The 21,766-nt window shown below is 45.2% G+C and overlaps 2 protein-coding genes, 1 long non-coding RNA gene and 6 other non-coding genes across 10 annotated transcripts; 2 read left to right on the top strand and 7 right to left on the bottom strand.

The window, feature by feature from the left end:
- The first annotated feature begins 74 nt into the window (after positions 1-74).
- On the top strand, positions 75-7,763 carry LOC117854830 (uncharacterized). The gene is made up of 5 exons (XR_004640387.2): positions 75-730; positions 834-936; positions 1,437-5,915; positions 6,021-6,117; positions 6,730-7,763. It is a non-coding gene; the product is annotated as an uncharacterized lncRNA (long non-coding RNA).
- On the bottom strand, positions 2,012-2,083 carry TRNAQ-UUG (transfer RNA glutamine (anticodon UUG)). The gene has a single exon. It is a non-coding gene; the product is annotated as a tRNA-Gln (tRNA).
- On the bottom strand, positions 2,992-3,063 carry TRNAQ-UUG (transfer RNA glutamine (anticodon UUG)). Its single transcript has one exon. It is a non-coding gene; the product is annotated as a tRNA-Gln (tRNA).
- TRNAQ-UUG (transfer RNA glutamine (anticodon UUG)) lies at positions 3,974-4,045 on the bottom strand. Its single transcript has one exon. It is a non-coding gene; the product is annotated as a tRNA-Gln (tRNA).
- Positions 4,932-5,003, bottom strand: TRNAQ-UUG (transfer RNA glutamine (anticodon UUG)). Its single transcript has one exon. It is a non-coding gene; the product is annotated as a tRNA-Gln (tRNA).
- Positions 6,024-6,095, bottom strand: TRNAQ-UUG (transfer RNA glutamine (anticodon UUG)). Its single transcript has one exon. It is a non-coding gene; the product is annotated as a tRNA-Gln (tRNA).
- Positions 6,949-7,020, bottom strand: TRNAQ-UUG (transfer RNA glutamine (anticodon UUG)). Its single transcript has one exon. It is a non-coding gene; the product is annotated as a tRNA-Gln (tRNA).
- Positions 7,764-8,532: 769 nt separating the features above from the next.
- LOC117854685 (uncharacterized) lies at positions 8,533-11,257 on the top strand. 2 transcript variants are annotated; one of them, XM_034736940.2, is made up of 5 exons: positions 8,533-8,843; positions 9,722-9,823; positions 10,029-10,096; positions 10,180-10,660; positions 10,749-11,257. In XM_034736940.2, exons 2-5 carry the CDS (start codon positions 9,733-9,735, stop codon positions 10,901-10,903), a joined length of 795 nt encoding a protein of 264 aa, XP_034592831.1. In that variant the 5' UTR covers positions 8,533-8,843; positions 9,722-9,732; the 3' UTR covers positions 10,904-11,257. The 2 variants fall into 2 exon arrangements, with proteins under 2 accessions (XP_034592831.1, XP_034592901.1); XM_034737010.2 differs by lacking the exon at positions 9,722-9,823 and having other exon boundaries at positions 8,608-8,843.
- A 294-nt stretch (positions 11,258-11,551) lies between these two features.
- LOC117854891 (uncharacterized) lies at positions 11,552-14,343 on the bottom strand. Its single transcript, XM_072293202.1, has 2 exons — positions 11,901-14,343; positions 11,552-11,761 (listed from the first exon to the last, which is right to left on the bottom strand). Exon 1 carries the CDS (start codon positions 14,187-14,189, stop codon positions 13,833-13,835), a length of 357 nt encoding a protein of 118 aa, XP_072149303.1. The 5' UTR covers positions 14,190-14,343; the 3' UTR covers positions 11,552-11,761; positions 11,901-13,832.
- Between the last annotated feature and the right edge of the window lie 7,423 nt (positions 14,344-21,766).

The following is a 21,766-nucleotide window of genomic DNA, read 5'->3' as shown; positions in this document are numbered from 1 at the left end:
GGGACGCGTGTCGGGAGGAGCTGACACGTGCGACCGGAGTGGATGGGATCGAGGAAGCTCGTGCTGCGTCATCGGCTCACCACGGCCGACGCAGCGTTTGCGGCGGCGACGGGACACGAACACGACGCGACACATGAGAGTCCGTGCGAGCCCCATCCCATCGCACGCGTGGACTCTCTTCCAGATTCGCCCGCGCGGAGATGCCGTGGGCTCAAACCGAGGCCGGCCCAGTAGTTGAGCCTGTTGGCCTGTTGGGCCGACAGGAAGGCGGATCGAAACGGCCACGAAGCTCTCTCGTCGCCGGCGGCGGCCGCTCTTCTCCGCCATTCGTTCTCCTCTTCCTCCGTATCTATCGTCGCCGCTTCCTTCAAAGTCCAAACCCTACGCCGGGCGACGGCGTCCTCCTCCCCCCACCCTTCACCACCCCCCATGCCGCCTCCGCCTCCGCCTCCTCTCTTACGAAGGCGCGCCGTGGCTTCCACGGCCTCGCTGTCTGCGGCTTCCAATGGCGCCGCCGCTTTAGGGGGACAACCGATCGGTGCCTGCCCACGGCGTCCTCCTCTGCGCCGAGGCCGCTGTCCGCCGTCCACGACGTCTAGCCTGCGGCGTGGATCTCCCCGCCGACGCGGTCATCCATGACCTCTCCGGTCGGGCGCCCATTACGGCCGCATCTCAAGCCGGTGGCCGTTGGCCCTTGCCGCGTCCAGTTTGATCTGCCAACCGATTGCCTGTGAGGGTTTCGCTTTATTAACGATATATGCAGTTGAGCGTTCAGGATCGATAAAGTTGTGCTACCTGGGTTGGCTCATTGATAGGATTTGTCGTGTTCACAGGTTGCGGGATTATGGACGGTGCCATGCTCTGTTTCTAGCTTTCTGCTGTGTGCCTGCCAAGCTTATTAGTTCTTCGGGCCCTGCTCAAAATTCAATGTGCTAGGTAATTTCTGATGCTTGTTGCCTTGTTGGATAGTATAGCTGTTGTGCTCCAGCATGTCCTGTATGCCTGTTACAGCAGCTTCTTTTTTGTGTCACATGCCAATATATTTCGTGTAGATGCTCTGTTTGCTTCATTGACTCCTAGATCTCTCAGTAGGGACCTTTATTTTGTTTAAACCTTGCTCATATACTAAAACAGAATATATGAAACAAACCTCTGTATAATATCTACCGGGACAATCTTTTGCAGATGCTTCAACATATCTGTAGGGAACTAACTTTTCTCTTTCAATTGACTGCCAGTAACTAATCTTTGCCATGGTACCAGATTAAGAGTCTTGAAAATTTGGAATTTTGTCTTTGTAAATTCCCAGGAATTTATTCAAAACAATTTATTCAAAACTGCCTAACTTGGTAACAATATTATAATTGTTCTATGCAACATGATCTGTAAAACAGAGGCCACAATCACTAACACAAATGACTAGCCTATGGCTTTAGGCTGGCGACGATGTGTTGTACAACAGCGTTCCTTGACACTGTCCTGCACCTTGTCTCTTTTGGATGTACCCATTGCTGCATTGATTTTTTCTATCAGGGTGTGAAGCAACATCTAGGTGCGTAGGATTGACATTTTATATATTTTCATTCAGCTTAGTTTGAACCAATCATATTGTTACTTTGTATTTTCCCTGGCTAAGTTTGCTAGATCCATATGTAATTAGTGGGATGAGATTTTCGCAGAGGAAGAAAACAAAAGGAATCAACCAACTTTTTTATCTCCCTCTGTGTGTCACATGTATGCCATTTCTCTGCATCTATAAGCTGTCCTATTACAGTTCCTTATTGTGCGCAATCCTATCCCCTCCATGCCAACCCAGTTGCAGGGTGAAAGGGGCATGGCTATTAAACCATGCTTATCTACATCTCACCTTCCTAGTGCGTTCCCTACCCCGGGCTCATAAAACATGCAATAGATTAAAGGAATGGAGCAAACCAGATAAATATAATTGTATTTTTCAAAAGGTTGGACTTTTTGAGTAAATATCTCTATTCCCTTTTTGTCAAAAGAAAGTAGGTCCCACCGGGATTCGAACCCAGGTTACCAGATTCAAAGTCTGGAGTGATAACCACTACACCATGGAACCATTTTATGTGTTTTCTCCCAAGATAATATATTTATCATAACAAATCTCTTGCGCCATTTTATTTATTCTGCTAGCCATTTCCAATAAATCTCACAGAATAGGCTAATTTCTGTATTTTAACTGAAACACCTTGCTGCTTTGTTGAGTACCATTTAGGAAATGAATTTTACTGAAGGGTTCTCTCCCATTCATCATTTTGTCCTTTTTAAATCATTCATTGCCATATCTGCAGTTAGAGTGTTGAGTTTTGGCATGAACTTGTGCTTGCATCCATTTTCACCATTATTTTATTATGCGTGCCATCTACTGTGCTTTACTACACCTGATTCTTTCCTGCTTTGAGTTTATCAATATTATGGGGTTGTTAATGACGCACGACTTTGTCAATTACTTGTACCATGTCAATGAACTGATTAAGAAATGCAATATCTTTGCATGGGTGAGACATAATTGCAATTCATTCAGAAATGCATGGTGGTGCAAACTTCTATTACATATCAGTCATATATAGTAAACTACTTTTATTGGTCACATGGAAATAGCACCATTCATTGTCGTGAGAATTATCCAACTTGCTTATCACCTTCCTCACTCTCAAATATGTTGTTTGTCTCCAGCCAAGCTGTCCTACTCATGTTTCATTTTGTGTGCAACTCCTGTCGCCTCCATCTTAATCCTGCCTGTAGGATGGAAGGCCACTAATCCTTGCCAATCTAGATCTTGCTGTTTCCTACTATGTCATCTATCCCAAGCGCATTAAGCATGCAATGGACGAAATAGTGGAGCAAACGATGGAAAGTTTCTGAATGGTATTAAAGTGAACCAGGAAAAGCTAATTTAATTTTTCCAAAAGTTTGGATCTTTGGAATGGCATATCACAAATTCTCTTTTTATGTTAAAAAAAGGGTAGGTCCCACCGGGATTCGAACCCAGGTTGCCAGATTCAAAGTCTGGAGTGATAACCACTACACCATGGAACCATTTGATGCGTTTTCTCCTTAGGTAATATATTTATCATAGCACGTCCCACTTGAACCATTTTTGTTTTCTTCTGCTAGCCTTTCCTAATAAATTGCAAGGAATAGTCTAATATCTGTATGTTAACTGATGCACCTTACTACTTTATTGCGCACTATTTAGGAAGTAAATTTGACTGAATGGATACTTCCTCTCCAATTCAACATGTTTCTTAAAATCATTCATTGCCATATCTGCAGTCAGACTGTTGGGTTTTGGCTCGAACTTCCGCTTGCATTCATTTTCACCTTTTTCGTGTTATGCCGGCTACTGTGTTTGCTATACCTGATTCTTTCCTGCTTTTGAGTCTATCAAGATTATGGGCTGTTAATGATGCACAAATTTATCAACTAGCTGTCCCATGCCAATGAACTGATTAAGAAATGCAATATCCTGGCTTTAGTGAGAAATATTTGCAATTCATTCAGAAAGGCATGGTGTGTCAAACTTCCATTACAGATCAGTAATATATGGAAAATTATTCTTTCCCGGTCACATGGAAATAGCACCATTCATTGTCATGAGAGTTATCCAACCTGCTTATCTACTGTCTCACTCTCAAGTATGTTGTTTGTCTCCTGCCAAGCTATCCTACTCATGTTCCATTTTGTGCGCAACTCCTGTCACCTCCCATCTTAATCCCGCCTGTAGGATGGAAGGCCACAAGTCCTTGCTGATCTACGTCTCAGCTGTTTCCTATGACGTTCTCTATCCCAAATACATTAAGCATGCAATGGACTAATTACTGGAGCAGATGATAAAAAGTTTCTGAATGGTTTTAAAGTGAACCTGGAAAAGCTAATTGGGGTTTTCAAAACGTTTGGATCTTTTGAATGACATACCACAAATTCTCTTTTTATGTAAAAAAGGGGAAGGTCCCACCGGGATTCGAACCCAGGTTGCCAGATTCAAAGTCTGGAGTGATAACCACTACACCATGGAACCATTTTATTTGTTTTCTCCCTAAGTAATATATTTATCATAGCACACCCCTTAGAACCGTTTTTGTTTTCTTCTGCTAGCCTTTCCCAATAGATCGCAAGGAATAGGCTAATATCTGTATTTTAAGTGATGCACCTTGCTGCTTTATTGAGCACTGTTTAGGAAGTGAATTTGACTGAATGGATACTTCCTCTCCAATTCAACATGTTTTTCTTTAAAAATCATTCATTGCCAGATCTGCAGTCAGACTCTTGAGTTTTGGCATGAACTTGTGCTTGCATCCATTTTCACCTTTTTCGTGCTATGCCAGCTACTGGGTTTTACCATAATTCTTTCCTGTTTTTGAGTCTATCAAGACTATGGGGCTGTTAATGACACATGCCGTTGTCATTTGGTTGTACCATGACAATGAACTGATTAAGAATTGCAATATCTTGGCTTGAGGGAGACATATTTGCAATTCATTCAGAAAGGCATGGTGTGTCAAATTTTCATTACAGATCAGTAATATATATATTTTTTTGGTCATATGGAAATAGCACCATTCATTGTCATAAGAGTTACCCAACTTGCTTATCTCGTGTTTCACTCTCAAGTCACAAGTATGTTGTTTGTCTCCAGCCAAGCTGTCCTGCTCGTGTTCCATTTTGTGTGCAACTCTTGTCACCTCCATCTTAATCCCTCCTGTAGGATGGAAGGCCATGAATCCTTGCCAATCTACATCTTGTTGTTTCCTACTACATTTTGTATCCCATGTATGTTAAGCATGCAATGGACTAAATACTGGAGCAAATGATGAAAAGTATCCTGGTAAAGCTAATTGAGTTTTTCCAAAAGTTTGGATCTTTTGAATGGCATGTCACAAATTCTCTTTTTATGTAAAAAGGGCAGGTCCCACCGGGATTCGAACCCAGGTTGCCAGATTCAAAGTCTGGAGTGATAACCACTACACCATGGAACCATTTTATGTTTTTTGTCTCCCTAGGTAATATATTTATCATAGCACATCCTCCTAGAACCATTTTTGTTTTCTTCTGCTAGCCTTTCACAATAAAAAGTAATAAGCTAATATCTGTATTTTAAGTAATGCACCTTGCTGTTTTTTGAGCACTTTTTAGGAAGTGAATTTGACTGAAGGGATAACTCTCCAATTCAACATTTTATTTTTTTTTAAATATCCAATGCCATATCTGCATTCCAAATGTTTTTTCACCTTTATTTTGGTTATGCTAGCTACTGGGTTTTATTATAGATCCTTTCCTACATTTGAGTCTATAAAGATTAGGGGGCTGTTAATGACACATGATGTTGTTAATTAGTTGTACCGTGTCAGTGGACTGATTAAGAAATGCAATATCTTGGCTTGAGGGAGACATATTTGCAATTCATTCAGAAAGGCATGGTGTGTCAAATTTCTATTACAGATCAGTAATATATACTACCTCTGTTCCAAAATGTAGGTCGTTTTGGGTTTTCTAGATACATAGGTTTTGCTATGCATCTAAATATAGGGTTATGTCTAGATACATAGCAAAATCTATGTATCTAGAAAAGCCAAAACGACCTACATTTTGAAACGGAGGGAGTAGAAAATTATCTTTTTTGTCACATGAAAATAGCACCATTCATTGTCATGAGTACCCAACTTGCTTATCTCGTGTTTCACTCTCAAGTATGTTGTTTGTCTCCAGCCAAGCTGTCCTACTCATGTTCTATTTTGTGCGCAGTTCCTGTCACCTTCATCTTAATCCCACCTGTAGGATGGAAGGCCATGAATCCTTGCCCAATCTACATCTCGCTGTTTCCTACTACATTCTCTATCCCAAGTACATTAAGCATGCAATGGACTAAATACTGGAGCAAATGATGAAAAGTATGATAATGGTTTTAAAATGAACCTGGAAAAGCTAATTGAGTTTTTTCAAAAGTTTGGATCTTTTGAATGGCACCTCACAAATTCTCTTTTTATGTTAAAAAGGGCAGGTCCCACCGGGATTCGAACCCAGGTCGCCAGATTCAAAGTCTGGAGTGATAACCACTACACCATGGAACCATTTTGTGTGTTTTCTCCCTAGGTAATATATTTATCATAAGACATCCCCCTAGAACCATTTTTGTTTTCTTCTGCTAGCCTTTCCCAATAAAATGGAAGCAATAAGCTAATATCTGTATTTTAACTAATGCACCTCGCTGCTTTATTGAGCACTTTTTAGTAAGTGAATTTGACTGAAGGGTTAATTCCTCTCCAATTCAACATTTATTTTTTAATATATTCAATACCATATCTGCAGTCAGACTGTTGAGTTTTGGCATGAACTTGTGCTTGCATCTGTTTTCACCTTTTTTTTGTCATGCTACTGGGATTTATTATAGATTCTTTCCTACTTTTGAGTCTGTCAACATTATGGGGCTGTTAATGACACAATTTTGTTAATTTGTTCTACTGTGTCAATGGACTGATTAAGAAATGCAATATCTTGGCTTGAGTGAGACATATTTGCAATTCATTCAGAAATGTGTGGTGTGTCGAACTTGCATTACAGCACCATTCATTGTTGTCAGAGTTACCCAACTCGCTTATCTTCTGTCTCACTCTCAGATTATGTTGTTTCTCTTCAAACGAGCTAACCTACTCATGTTCCATTTTTTGCGAACTCCTGTTGCCTCCGTCTTAATCCCGCCTGTAGGATGGAAAGTCACAAATGCTAGCCGATCTACATCTCACTGTTTCCTACTACGTTTTCTATCCCTGGTATGTTAAGCATGCAATGGACTAAATTCTGGAGCAAACGATGAAAAGTTTTTGGATGGTATTAAAGTGAACCAGGAAAAGCTAATTTGGTTTTTCCAAAAGTTTGAATCTTTTGAATGGCATGTCACAAATTCTCTTTTTATGTAAAGAGGGTAGGTCCCACCGGGATTCGAACCCAGGTTGCCAGATTCAAAGTCTGGAGTGATAACCACTACACCATGGAACCATTTTGTGTGCTTTATCCCTAGATAATATATTTATCACTGCACATCTCCATAGCACCTCTCTCTGTTTTCTTTCTTTTCTTTTTTTTTGCTTTAGCTATCAGTTGCCAATAAAACCGTGTAAGGAGTACCTACTCTATATTTTAACTGATGCACTTTACTGCTTTATCGAGCAATGTTTAGGAAATGAATTTGATGGAAGGGGCAATTTCCCTCCAATTTAATGTTTTATTCTTGAAATCATTCCTTGCCATGTCTTGCATTAAGCCAGTTATGTTTTGGCATGAACGTGTTGGGCTTTGTGTTCATTTTCACCTTTTGTAGAAGATAGATCAAAACTTATGCTATATGTTAGGCTTGAGTCTTTCAAGAATATGCTACTGGTTTTTACTATGCATGATTCTTATCCCACTTTTGAGTCTTTCAAGATTACGGGACTGTTAATGATGTGCAACTTTGTCAATTAGATGGACTGATTAAGTGATACAATATCTTAGGGTTGAGTTAGTCATATTTGCAAAAGACTCCCTCCATTCAGAAATGCATGGTGTGTCAAACTTCGTTTACAATTCAGTAATATATAGAAAACTAGTTTGATTGGTGACATGAAAATAGCACCATTCAACGTCGCTTGATGGATTGTAGAAAACATCCACTGTGATCATCCTGGAAACATTAGTTAATTTCCTCAGTTTTGCTAGCAGTCTGTCAGTGATCTTGATACATGCTAACTTTTTCTCTCATCTTTGAAGGATATGGTTTGGCAAGTGGTGAAAATCATCTTGATGCTCTCTCAGGTTACTCCATCTTTTGGTGTTGGCATTGTAACGTGCGATAAGCTGAACCATGTGCCCGAGTTCGTTTTGTCATTGGACAATGAATTCAATCTGAAAACGGTTATTGAGACCCTTTTGGTGACTACTGAGTACTGACTAGAAGTGTTTAGGACAAGGAAAAGAGCGAGCTGTATCACGAGACGAGGAGCTTGATCTTCTCCCCCATTTTGAGCAGCTATATCCGAACTCTTTGAACAGGATGCTGATTTTGTATCTGGACAGTTGTTACCTCACTCTTTAGACTTTATATCCATGTGTCTAAAAGATTCTGAAAATGGTATATACCGTGCCGAACGTTCGAATTATGTTTTGGCATTGTATTTTACTGTATCACCTCCTTTTATCAACTAGTAGAACTAGAAACTTTCCTAGATACGAGTGTTATGTATTTTGCGCCCGCTTGATGGATCGCCAATGTGCACACCAGAACACTTGTTGGGCTTGTGGATTCACGTTATCAGTGTCAAACGTCCTAAAAATTTACAAAACTGCAGTGGCATTTGAGGTAATACAATTATTTTTACACGCCAGAATGCTTTTCTTTTTGCGAATTCGTAGTACCTTATTTTCTTTATACGTAGCATATTATGGACGTGTTTGAATTAGCTTTGACAATGCTCTTAGAATATGTTATCAAATAACATTTGTATCAAAATATATGTGAAATACCATTATTATTGATACAACTTTTATTTTGGGAAACACAATATCTAATCTCCGTCTAATTCGCGTCTGTCAAAATGGAAGAAAGGTCGGATACGGCCATGTACGCGTACGTTTCCTGTCCGTGCCGTCCTCAAGTCCTCTTCCCCGCGCTGCGCCGCCTAATAAACTAGCCTCCAATCCACTCCACTCCCAAGTCCCAGGAAGCCGTCGCACTCCTGTCGTCGTCGTCGTCGACTCGCCGTGCTCCTCCTCCGCCCCCACCGGTTTCGGGTTGGCGCGGAGTGGACGAATCCATCCACGCCTGCGATCGATTTGGACCGTTGGTAAGGAACCCTAACTCGCTCGACGGATTTCCCCCCGTCTAATTGCGTTTTTTCTGGGAGGTGTTTCAATTGCCGTGAGAGTAATCGGTCCAACCCGGTTTCCGCGCGCGCATCATTTAGCAGCGTAATTTGTTTCCGTCCATCCATGGCTGTTCGATTAGGCTTCTTCATCATCTTATTTAGGGCGCGCGAAATCGGTGGGTCTCAGCTGATGCCCTAAGGACTGGGATCCAGGGTGCGGGTCTAAATTATTTCGTGGAATATTTTCTGGGGCTCAATTTATACCGGCATGACGCGCGCTATGCCCAGCCCTGCGTCTTGTGGTTGGGTTTAGGTGAGGTTTTGGGGTTCGATAGCTTTGGAGATCCTGAACAACCGACCTAGAACCTTGCAGTGCTTCAGTCTGTTGGAGGCTCCATGATTGCTTGATTGGGACATTCTGAATCCACTGGAAGGAATCGTTGGTATGGCTTGTTGGTTTGTATACAAGCTCTTTGGTTTATCAGAAATTAGTGGTACAAAGGAAATGTAGGATATAATTTGCGCTATGATTCAACTGGACATTTTGGTCTTAGATGATCTGTGCTGCATAGGCCTGATGACTGTAGCTGTGAATTATACAGTGTGTTCATTTTTTTTAAAAAAACACCTTTTGAACCAAATGGACATTATTGCTAGATAATTTACAGTCTACTCGGAGGCGTAAAGTCTGATAAAATCCTTGGTACTGCTAAGTTTCTTGTACATGGTTTTAGTCAAAATACGTACTGTACTTGGCATTGCTGCATGACTTCAATTGTTAGGAACTTAGGATTGTGTTTAATACTGCTTCAGAGAAACTATTCAGAGGATATATAACATTCATGGGGTTGTCGCAGCACACAATGTCATGACGAGTTTCAGTCCAATCACAAAACAATGGTGCACATACGTCACAGAGGGACTGTGCTTCTGCAAGTTATGGAATGTATTTTCTACAGGTCATGTCCTTAACAAATAAATGGTGCTAAGGGTAGCTGAATATTAGGGTTCCATAACTATATGAGGATACATGAATTATATGTGAGCAGTTACATACTTACATCTTAAATTTTTTGTCTAATTGCAGTATGCAAGGAACTTTTTTTGCTTTAAATGTTACCTGTGCTATTCGTGGTCTCTTATTTCTGTCTGTGAACACTGCAGGTGTGAGCAACATCCAATCGATTTTCAGTACGGTTATGGAGGCTTTAATTTCAAGTTTAAACAAAATGGTAAGTTAATTTATATAATGTACCGTATGGTTGTATCATGTCAGCATGTAAATTTCGTACAACTGATATTATGTGGTTTGAAGGAGGTGGAAACCAGTCAGGCACCAGAACCGGTAATTCAACAGAAGCCAGGACCAAAGGTGGATCAAAATCCTGTGGAAACCGATATTAACCCAGAAAAGGAAACTGATGAGCTTTCAGGATCCAAGGTCAATGAAGAGCCAATGGAAACATGTCTGGACACAGTGGTGGAAACTGATATCATCCCAGACAAGAAAGCTGATCGGGAAGCAGGATTGGAGGTTAATCAAAAGCCTACAGAAACATGTCAGGAGACATCTGCAGAATCTGATGTCAACCCAGAAAAACGAACTTCTGATCCAGGTGTTATCTACCGCTGCAAAAAATGTCGGAGAATGCTTGCAACTCAAGAATTTGTTGTTACCCATGAAGTAGGTGCGGGTGGAAAGTGCTTCAACCGAGGCAAACGGTCTGTGGATGATGATGACAAAAAACCTGAATGTCCCTGCATCTATGTGGAGCCGATGAAGTGGATGCAAACTGGTCAGTTTCTTTTACATGATGGTTTTACCTCTTTCTTTTTAGAGCATTAGTCATAAACCTCTGATATTTCTGTATATACTATTTGCAGTGGAAGAAGGATATGTTGCGAATAAGCTCTTTTGCATGGGATGCAAAGCTCGTCTTGGACAATTCAACTGGGCCGGTATGCAGTGCTGCTGCGGAGCCTGGGTGATTCCAGCATTTCAGCTGACCAAAAGCAAGATCGACGAATGCTCAATGTAACCACGCAATCAAGCAAAGTTTTGATCCCTTAGCAGTGATGTTACAACATATATATGTAGCTAGGAAATAGTATCGGCTAGGCACTCTGGTTAAGTAGTTATCAGCTGTAAAGAATGCTGATCTCATCTAGAGCATCAGCTCTTACGTTTCACCAAGCTGCGACAGCTAAACAAACTGGGAAATGTTTGGTGGACCCTCAGTTTACGGATTGGTTTAGCTGCACTGCTAGAGTACTTTCTTGAACTTCCCCGTCTTTTGGGTATGGTATGATCAGATCTCATGAGTTATGGCTCATGATTTCATGAGTGGATCTAATTTCTTCAGATGAAAACTACGGTTCTGATCTGCTGGTAACTTGATAGAAGTTTTCTATAATGCTCCAACTTTGTAGCGAATTAGCAGCATATGCGTGTTATGCTGCTGTCAGTTTGTCGGCATAAATATATCGTCTCTGACTTGAAAGGAATGATAATATGGATGACGGATATCTTTAAAGCAAAGGCTGTTTGTTTTTTTATGCGAGGCAGTTATATGTTTGAATGAAACTGGAGCCAGTTCATTCCCATAGTCTTGCGATGCCAAAATTCACCTTCGTTTCGTTCAAAACTTGCACTACAAGAAAGTAGAAATGGCTGCTATGGACTATACTGAAAAAACAATGGCTGCACGTAGAAATGATTTTGTACAGACATATTTCTAACAATAAGAAGCCAAAATATAGATCAATAGGGAAAATAATCACTGTAACATCCACCATGCCCCTTGTTGACGCTTTCCGGGAGGGACCCATCAGGCATCAGGGATGGTGCGCTTAGGATTGCTCTGATATCAGTAGGCCACTCGGAACTTCCTCAGCCGCTGTCAAGACGAAAGAGAAAAGCAAGAGGTTAGAAAAAATTAGGGTTTGAAGATAAAAGTAAATTAAATATTTTGTTCGATTGGGTGTTAGGTTCAATCAGCCACGGCCCTTTATATCTATAGGGTGGGGAGATCTTACCCTGCAAGGAAATCGTTTTACAAATATTAATCTACATACATCAAAAGATTTCTCAAATCTAGAGTTGGACCGCTCAGACCGTCTGTACCCCGTCAGACCGATTGCAGGTTGTCAGGTCCGGACTGGTCAGACCGCCTGGGGCCTGATTGGTTGGCTGGTTTCAGCTGAGCCAGGCTCTCGGCATGCAGGCAACATGTGATTGGATGGGTACAGCAGTGTTCAAGCCTGTCCCGCACGACGCGAGATTCCCTCATCAGCCAAGCTCCACAGATACGGAGAATTGCTCGTTTCTTCCGGGCCAGGCTCATAGGAGCACGGGAGGTGGGCGGGATAAGGTTGTCCGCACCGGGACACTGCAAACCGTCCGCGGTACTGCGAGGCTTCCTCTACCAAGCGGACGGCCACCCCGTCCGCTACTCCTAGTGGAAGCCCAAGACGCCCGCTACGCGCCTCCCGAGGCTGCTGCCCAAACGACTTCCCCCTTGCGCCTCCGCTCGGAACTCCGCCGTCGGACCGCCGCCGCGCGAGGCCCAGCTGCTTGAGCTCATCGATGCGGGTGTCCGCCTTTTGAGCACGTTGTTGTTGAAGCTGCCATAGAGACCGCGCTCGCGGGTGAGGACCACGAGGGCCACTTTCTTGACGGGGCGGGTGCAGGTGAGCGGCAGGTCGATGTCCTTCGTCTGGATCTCCTGGTTCATGTTTTAGAGGACCTCCATGAGCGCCTCCGAGAAGGGGCGGGAGGAGACGACGGCCTCCTGCGCGCGCTGGACCTTGGCGGCGGCCACGAGCTTCATGGCCTCGGTGATCTTCTGCGTGTTGCGGACGGAGTCGATGCGGCTGCGGAGCTCGCGAAGGGAGCACCGTACCACGAGGCTGGTGCCGCTGGAGCGCGGGGCGGAGGAGCGCCGTCGGGTGGAGGAGGCGCTGTTGGCGAGCCGCCGCCGCGCGGGGGGGCCATCGAGCTGCATCCACCTACGCCACCACCACGGGCACGGGGGAGCGAGAGCTGGGGGCGGGGGCGCGTCGTCGTCGGGCCGGCGGAGAGAAGGAGGAGGGCGCCGGCGGGGAGGAAGAGGAGGGGGCCGGTGGGGAGGGGAGGAGGGGATCGGCGGGGAGGAAGAGGAGGGCGTCGGCGTCAAGGGGAGGAGGGCACCAGCGGGGAGGACGAGGAGGGCACCGGCGGGGAGGAAGAGGAGGGTGCCGATGTCGAGGGGAGGAGGGGGCCGGCGGGGAGGAGGATCGGACCGTGGAGGAGGGGGAGGGGGGCCGGCGGGGAGGAGGCCCTGTGGCCCAGGAGGCGAGGCGTCGGGAGATGGGGGGAAGAGAAGGGGAAGGGAACGGTTGGGGGAGAGAGGGAGGGGGGAGAGGGGTGAATAAAATACGGGGTAGGTGGCATAGAGGATTACATACGTGTTTGCAGGAGAAATTAATATGAAGGAAAGAATCTCGATAACTAGAATAGAATATTCCTTTTAAATATGAAAATAGAGTACGACGAGTGCGGACAGCCTAAGAGAGGAGAGGTGCAGCGCCAGCTAAATGTCAAGGCAACTAATCAACTGCTATGCTTGGCCATGCTGTGAGTTTCCAGGTAAGCGAATAGCTTCTCTAGCACCCGTCACATCGAATATTTAGATACTGATTAAGAGTATTAAATGTAGACTATTTACAAAGCTCATTACACGGATGGAGGCTAAACGGCGAGACGAATCTATTAAGCCTAATTAGTCCATGATTTGACAATGTGCTGCTACAGTAATCATTTGCTAATGATGAATTAATTAGGCTTAATAGATTCATCTCGCCGTTTAGCCTCCATCAGTGCAATTAGTTTTATAATTAACTCATATTTAGTTCTCCTAATTAACCTCCGAATTACATTCAATGTGACACGAGAAACTAAACGCCCCCAGCACTCAGGCTGATTTGTCTTCAACACCCCCACTGTGCGTTTTGGCTGGCGCTGCCATAGAGCAGGCCGGCGAAGTCTCCGACGCCGTACGTCTCGTCCAGGAACGGCGGCGCGAGGCGGCCGCCACCGACGCGCGCCTCGTTCGCCGCCGGTGACGACGACGACGCGGACGCGTGGTAGTAGCATCCCTGCGTGCCGGTCGCGCTCCTCCCGCAGTCGGTGGTGGTGGCGCGGCACGCGCCCGGCCTGTGCGGCGCCGCCGCAGCCCCGGCGGCGGTGGGGGACCTCCCGGTGAGGCGCTGCACGAGGTCCTTGAAGCCGGCGGCGTCGGAGGTGACGAACCGCGTCTCGATGTAGGTGACCTTGACGCCGTCCATGCTTCGCTTCCTCTTCTCTTCACTGCTCGCTCGACGTCTCTCTACTCTGCAGCTGTCGTGGCAGCGCGCCGCACCGTGGGCTTCGCCTCGCAGACTTGGCTCGCGTGGAAGAAGCTTGGCTGAGCTGGGGTGGTGGTAGTGGATGAAAAGCTTCTTTTTTTGGGCTGTATTTATAGGATGTGGCTGAGCGAAGACCTAATCTCTGGTAGGTTTGCAAGTTGCCGGCGCCGATAGTATCTGGACAGTGGCACGTGGGGCTAAAAGGTAGTGGGACCCGCATGGCGGTGAGACGGGGAGAGGGTGGGGGTTTGGTCATGCGGTCGCGCCGATGCGGCGCACTGAGCGCTACAGGAAGCAAGTTGAGGTGCTGGTTTGACCGGTCGCCGGGCCTTTCGCAGCCTGCCTGCAGCCTGCAGGTAAGGATGGGGAGGGAGAGGGGGTCAGTGGCAACGGTCAACTTTTGGGGACTGGATAGGGAGACGGTCAAGCGCTCGTGCGGCGCGGTATGCGTATCGTACGACCGATGAAAGCACGATAACGAAGATCCTCGGAGACGATGGTGGAGAAACGGGGAAAACGCCTCATCGGAAACTGTGGGTTACTTTGGTTGGGCTTTGGCTGCGGCTTCTCCATCATCAGAAGCCGAAGCTCTACTAAAGGGGCACGAACAAAACGGCTCCCGTCTAGGAGCTCTGGGAAATCCGCTCTCTGGAGCCCTTTGGTGGAGGAGAAGTCAAAAAAATTAGCTCCCCGCGGCTTTACCCTCGGCCGCAGGGCAACTGACCTTCTTGCCCACCATGACTCGCGGCGAAGGGAGGCAACGCTGGGGCCGGCAGACGGTGACGTTGGGCGGTCGATGGCGGCGCTGGGGCCGTAGGGCGCGAGGCGGAGTACGGCGACGCTGGGGCCGTAGGGTGCGAGGCGGAGTGAGGCGGCGCTAGGGCCGGCAGGCTGGTGGTGCTGGGAGCTGGCGTCGTGGGGCAGCGGACGGCGGCGCTAGGTGCTGGCGGTGGAGCGGAGGCGCTAGGGCGACGGTAGAGCAGAGAAAAGCAGGGGCGAGTGGATAAGGCTGGCTCTCAAGCGGATGGAAGCGAGTGGATAAGGCACTGGGCTGCGGCTGGCGTTGCGTGAGGAAAGAAAGTTAAATAAATGAAGGAAAGACAAAAAAAAGGAAGGGAGAAAAAAGAAAAAGGAAAGAAAAAAAGGAAGGGTATTATGGACATTTTATATTTTTTATCCATGTTACGCATGTAGGAGAAGCCGTTTTGCCAAACGTGTTTCCATCCAGACAAGCTGAAGCTCAAAAAAGCTGTTTCATCGAAGAAGCTACAGCCGCAGCCGTTTCAGCCACAGCCGCAACCCTACCAAACGAGCCCTATATATAGCAGAATGTGAGACCGTATTTTCGGTCCAATAAAAATGGTGCGTACCAGTACACCATAAAAGTACTAATTTTTCCTCAGATAAGGATTTCTAAAAACTTTTGCATTCTTTTTTTTTCTTTCGACGCTGCTAGCGTTCGGACGTCGGATGGGAAGTTTTCCTATCACACGATTCGTTGCAACATCAAAATAAAACACTTGCAACATCGAAAATCCATGTTTGCAATATCGAGACATATGAGAAAATATATCTATATATTTCTAGATGAAAATTCCCACCATAACATCATTGGTTGTTTCTTGCAACAATTTTATGCAAATCATGGTAGGATTGATTAAGTTTAAACATATATAAGTGACACACTACAAACAAAACACTGCAACATAAAGAATCAATAGAGGAAGCATCAAAAAGCCAACAACATCACAATATGCATACATTTCAAACTCTAAGAACACCTTATGCAACATCGAGAAAATACTAACATAACAAAAGTATCCTTTGTTGCAACATTAGCAAACAACTTTGTAACCATATCTTGATTAATTTTTCTACAACATTCAAAATCACCTATCGCCACATGAAAAATGATATAAAGCAATACCGAAAATTAATTATTGCAACATTATATCTACCAAGTCAGGCCGTTGTCACCGTCTTGCTCCTTCGATTACCTCTCGTCGCACAGCCCATCTCAAGCAGCTTGGCAGCCCATGTTGCTACTTATCAGGCACAACCTCCCGCGTCGCTGACGCTCACCTTGCAGGGCTCCTCCACGAGAAATCACCCGACCGCTCGTCGAGGAACGCAGGTGGGAATGCTAGCGCGGGCTTGATCGAATCTGGTGACGTGTAGCTGAAGATGGGGAGGAATCCAGCAGCGTGGCTGCACGCGGCGAGGGCAGAGGAGCGGGGAACGCACCGGCAAGGTGCCGCATGATGGCGGCGCCGCACCATATGTGTGGCTGCTGAGATGAGGGGAGCTTGAGGAAGCGGTGGTGCGGGCAGTGCTGTTAATGGAGACTTGAGGTGGAGGATACGAGGATGAGGAACGGGTGGATAAGAATGAGGAAAGAAGCCGCTATCGCTTCGCTCGGAGTAAAGGTAAGGACCGTGGACTAGCATCCGATATTTTTAATCCTGCTGGACGTCAAAATCTAAGCATTACCGTTTTTCTTTTTTAGAGGAACATACAGAAACTCATGAATGGAAATTGAAAAGAAATGTAGCTCAAGTTCCTTCTGAAATGCTCGCTTACACTTGCTAATGGTTTCTATTATATTATATTTGGATAAAACCCTATCATAATTATGAATAAAAAATAAGTGTGTCAGGTATACATTGTTGGCCATTTGATAAAATTATTAGGAAAGATGCATCATACACTAGAAAAAAATAGTACCAACCATTAAAATTGTTGGACACTCATTAAAAACTAGTAAAGATAATATATTTTGTAGTGATGTGTACCATACACATTCTCGACAATTCAGCCAAAGGAAATAAAATGACAAGCACAGAGTTTATTGATCATCACACACCATTTATATTAGCCTCTATTTTCAAATACTTGTCAGTTTGACTGCTTTGTTTTATCCTTAAAATGTGTGTTCCTTAGTAATCGTGTTTTGATCAAAACTACCAAATATTTAGAAACAGAGGTTGAAAACAGATGTTTGCGGCACCATAAACAGTATGTTTCCGTTTCTTCTTGCCATGAGACTAGCATTAGCAGTTGTATGATGGAATCAGTGAAGAATGGCCGGTATGGCCGAACTGCCATTGCTAACAGAAACTATTGCTCCGAGGGAAGCCAAGGAAAGCTGTATTACAACACCAAATACGGAAATGCCAAATGGCAAAAGTGAAGCACTGCCTGTTGTGTGTGTTTCGGTCATTTTAGTTTTTTCTTGAGTTGAATTTGTATAACTTTGATCATAACATATACAATATATCAAATAAATATACTATCAATGTATCACTACAAAACAGTTTTACATGTAGAGACACTATTTTTATCCTGTAGAGACATGTTATGTTGTCCCTAGAGAGTCATAGAGTCGTTTTCCAATATGTCATAGAGATGCCACATGTCTCTTTGAATGAAGAGATATTTTTACAAGTGTCTCTATATTTTGCAAGACAACTTGTAATGGCACAATATTATGTCTCTATCATCTAGATGACTAGAAGTATATTGCAAAAATAATATAATTTTAGAGTGAAGGGTTTTCAAACTCAAGATCTCATAGTGTGTTGCATTATACTCCACCTACTAGCCAACTCAACCTCACACCAATCCTTCCATATCTACTTAGTATAATTCTTATGAGTATCCCCCGATAGTTTAAATAGTGTAATGGTTAGCATCACAAATATAGTACAAAATTGATCTTATATGCACCATAATGACCACAAGGCTTAAACTCTGAATTTTAGCTCTTCGGAGCTAACACTGTCTTTTGCTTCCAAACTTTGATTTGCAAAGGAATATTGTACTCTAAACAAGGGAACCAGAGTACATATGTACACACTATATACTAAGAATGAATAAATGAACTGAATGGCTCCACATAAACTGGTTTGTACATCATAGTTCTTCTGACAAAGCCAATCTTCTGAGTTCTGACCATGGCCGTAAGTCTCGATCAATAGTGGAAAATCGGTGTAACCACCATTGAGGCCATGACGCCGCTGATCGATGGCACCGGCGTAGAACAGGTCCGAGAAGTCGTCGTCCATGCTGAGCAGCAGCTTCTCCTGGCACGGCGGGGCGCAGCTAGCGACGACGGCGGCCGGCCGCACCCCACCGGCCGGCTGCTGGTAATAGTGGCAGCCCTGCGGCCCAGCTCCGGCTGCAGCGCCCGTCCTGCCCTCCCCTGCGCGGCACGCGCGCGGCCTGTGCGGCGCCGCCGGAGCCGGCGCGGAGGCGGCGGTGGGGGACCTCCCGGTGAGGCGCTGCACGAGGTCCTTGAAGCCGGCGGCGTCGGAGGTGACGAACTACGTCTCGATGTAGGTGACCTTGACGCCGACGTGCTGCCTGTCCATGCTTTTTCTTCCTCGGCTACTCGACATGCTCGTGCTCGTGCGTGCCCGCCGAGTCTGTCGTGGTAGTGCGCTGCACCGGCCGGGCCTTGGCTGCCGTGAATTGAAGAAACCAAGAAGGGAGCTGATGGCTGCCGTGAATTGAAGAAGCCAAGGAGGGAGCTGATGGCTAGCTGCTTAGGCTAATCCCAATGGAGAGTTTCATTTTGATGTTTCTAAGATAGCTACATAAGCAACATGAAAATGAAATTGTGTTTGAAACTACCTCTACAATGCAAAATTTCATGGTGTAGTTTCATATGCAGTACATGCAAGACACAAACTGTGTTGGTAACTGTGCATACATGGTTTCATCTAGATGAAACTCCTCTTACCTCTCTCCTCGTTAACTCACTGCCACATCATCAAAAATGCTGATATGACACCCTAATTAATGTGCATGAAACCTCTATGAAACCTGCATTAGGATTAGTCTTAGCTAGGCTGAGTAAGCAAAGCTCCGCGTGGTGGTGGTGTGTGCTTGTGAGAAGAGAGCCTTGCCTTTTGGGCTCTATTTATTATAGGGTCGGATGGGACGTGCAGGTAGGCCCGTGCAAGTTGTCGCGAAGTGACACGTCGGCCGCCAGTGGGGCCGGCGTGTCAGTGAGAGCGAGAAGCCAGGGCTCGGTCCTAGCTGCGGTCGTACACATGCGGTGTACTGACTGAGCGCGCGGTAGCCTCCAACCACAGCCAAGTTGAGACGAGCTGGGGGTGGTTTGACTGGTCGTCGTCGTGAGTCCGGTCGCAGCAAGCCAAGGATCCAATTAGGACTGTAGGAGGGGAGTCAGTGACAGTGAGACTGTGTGTGAGAGAGAGAGAAAGCGGCAACGGTCAGCTTTTGAGGATGGTGGGTGGTGGAGCGCTCGCGCGGGAAGCTGCATGGCTCGGACGCCTCCGCTCGTCATCTTCCTCGATGCTGCATCGGCACGGCAACCATGCATCCTTGGAACCGGAAGGACACGCGGGGCCGGGGCACACGTACATGCACACGTCCGCCCGGGGCGCGATTTTTTTTTCCGGCGAGCGATGTTTCGGTGTGCACGCACACGCTGGGTGCAGCGCTGCCAACGCTGTGAACTAGTGACTCAGCTAGCTGACTGACTGACTGACAGATGACTCTCTTAACGTCAGGGTGAACTAGTGAGAACTCAACTGAAGCGATGCAGTGTGAAATCAACACGGTTGAAAACTTGCAATTACGCACGCGAGCATATCGATTCATGCATGCCTCGGTAGTCCATGCTGACAGTATACATGTTATGCCTCAGTAGCATGGTAAAATAATTCATCACATGTTTTAAGAATTGCGTATGGCTGCCTGCTTTCTGCTACTTCTCTCGATCTCGTTACGCTCGCGAGGAACGAAGGTCCTACTTGCTTCGTTGCATACGTGTGGGTTGGTTGCTGACTTGCTGTGTTTATTTTATTATAGTTCTGCAGGATCGTCATCTTCAATCTGTCCGGAGAGAGTCAACGGCCAGGAGTAGTAAAGTTTTCATACACGCAAGCTTCGTCGTACGATCATGACGTGACCCAACAAAAAAAAAATTGCTTACCTACTTGCCTAGGATGGTTGCCGTGCATATAAACTGATATACAAAATGATGACTTGGAATAGAAGATGATGACGTGGCCTCAAACGTGGAATATACAAAATTCCTTAATGGTCTGTTTGGATGTAGATGTTGGAGTCCTTAGCATTGAATTGGGTTTAATACCAAATCAGCCTAAATATTGAAATGGATTCAACAGCAAAGTGATTGTTTGGATGTAGACAAAGACCAATTCATTTTTTGATATGGATAATGTAAAATTGGAAATTCACCGGCCTATCTTCATCTTCTTCTCTCCACCGCTCCTACCCACGCTGCCACCCCTGTCAATGTCGTCAGTGCTCGCAAAGTACTCTCTTCCTTGATGAGAACGACTGCCGCGGTAACCCAGGCTTTGGCTCAACCACCGGTGCTGAGGGATACGACCTGCGTGCTGTCGTCATCAGGATTTCTTTGAGGACGAGAGAGATTGTAACACCTCGGATATTTAAATTTTGTAATTAACCTTAATCACCTGCATATCATGAGCATCCACATTTCATAAGTGCATTTTGTGGAGTGTTATGCTTTATTACATTTAAATATTATTAAAAAGCATAATGATGAAAAAGATGAAATTCATGCTCAAATGTAGTTAGAGATGCTCAACAAATCAAATTGGAACCAGGAAGTGCCAAATCAAATTCGAAGTTACTGCTCGTCAATTCTTTTTTATCTATACATTTTTATCTCATCAATTATTTTTTGGCCAATCAATCCATTTGTTTACGACCCGCTCGACGGTCTCGTCTGATGCCTGATCCGGTACTTTAATTTGATTGGAGCTGCATTCGATCCAACCGAATTATATTACAACCTTGAACTGAATAGTTAATCCGCGAGGCGGCTGATCTATATGCATACCTTCTTCACATTGTTGCCCTCGTGCTGCCAAAATCCAACGCCTGAGATTATTGTTGCCTGACGGCTGGCTGCATCTGCTGAGTCAAGTAATAGATATGGAGTACTTAGACCTAATCATGGGCCGCCCGACCTGACGAACCCGATCCGTCCAAAAAATACCCAACCGACCCAATCTAACCATATCAATGTGTTGTGTGGACGGGGCTGAGATTTGCGGCCCGCCATAAACAACCAGGTTGGGAATGGGCCAATTTTTTGAGCCGAAACAAAAAAAAAAACGATCCAATCCGAAAAGTGTGCACAAAAAATCGGGTGTAGCCCAACCTGACCTTGTGTTGGGTCAGGGCTCGGAAAAAAAAAAAGGACCCCGTGGTCGGGTCGGGTGTGGGCCAAAGGAAAAACCAAGTGGGTATTTTTTTTGGTCCGATCCAAACTTGACCTGACCGGACCAATGATCAGGTCTAACTTCTAAGCTAGAGCTTAGTTTGTGCCGCCTTTTTTGTTTGCCGTATGATGCTTCAAGAATTCTTTCCTTCTATTTTCCCCAAGAGACTGGTTTTGTATGATTTGAGGAATGAGGACTATTTCCTGTCCAGATTGATATTCCAAATGATGGCTTTATTTTGGTCCATGATTTCAATGTGACGCCTTTGGA

Source organism: Setaria viridis, chromosome 1 (assembly GCF_005286985.2).
Source record: "Setaria viridis chromosome 1, Setaria_viridis_v4.0, whole genome shotgun sequence".
Taxonomy (NCBI): Eukaryota; Viridiplantae; Streptophyta; class Magnoliopsida; order Poales; family Poaceae; genus Setaria; species Setaria viridis.
Note: the sequence above shows the minus strand (reverse complement) of the source record. Positions and strands in the feature narration are given on the sequence as shown.

What these genes read in the sequence shown, in the direction of transcription:
- LOC117854685 (XM_034736940.2), top strand. Translation starts at nt 9,733, where the DNA reads ATGACGAGTTTCAGTCCAATCACAAAACAATGGTGCACATACGTCACA. An exon ending in ATGGAATGTATTTTCTACAG is followed by an intron (nt 9,824 to 10,028) that starts GTCATGTCCTTA and finishes TGAACACTGCAG; the next exon opens with GTGTGAGCAACATCCAATCG. An exon ending in GATGAAGTGGATGCAAACTG is followed by an intron (nt 10,661 to 10,748) that starts GTCAGTTTCTTT and finishes TACTATTTGCAG; the next exon opens with TGGAAGAAGGATATGTTGCG.
- LOC117854891 (XM_072293202.1), bottom strand. Translation starts at nt 14,189, where the DNA reads ATGGACGGCGTCAAGGTCACCTACATCGAGACGCGGTTCGTCACCTCC.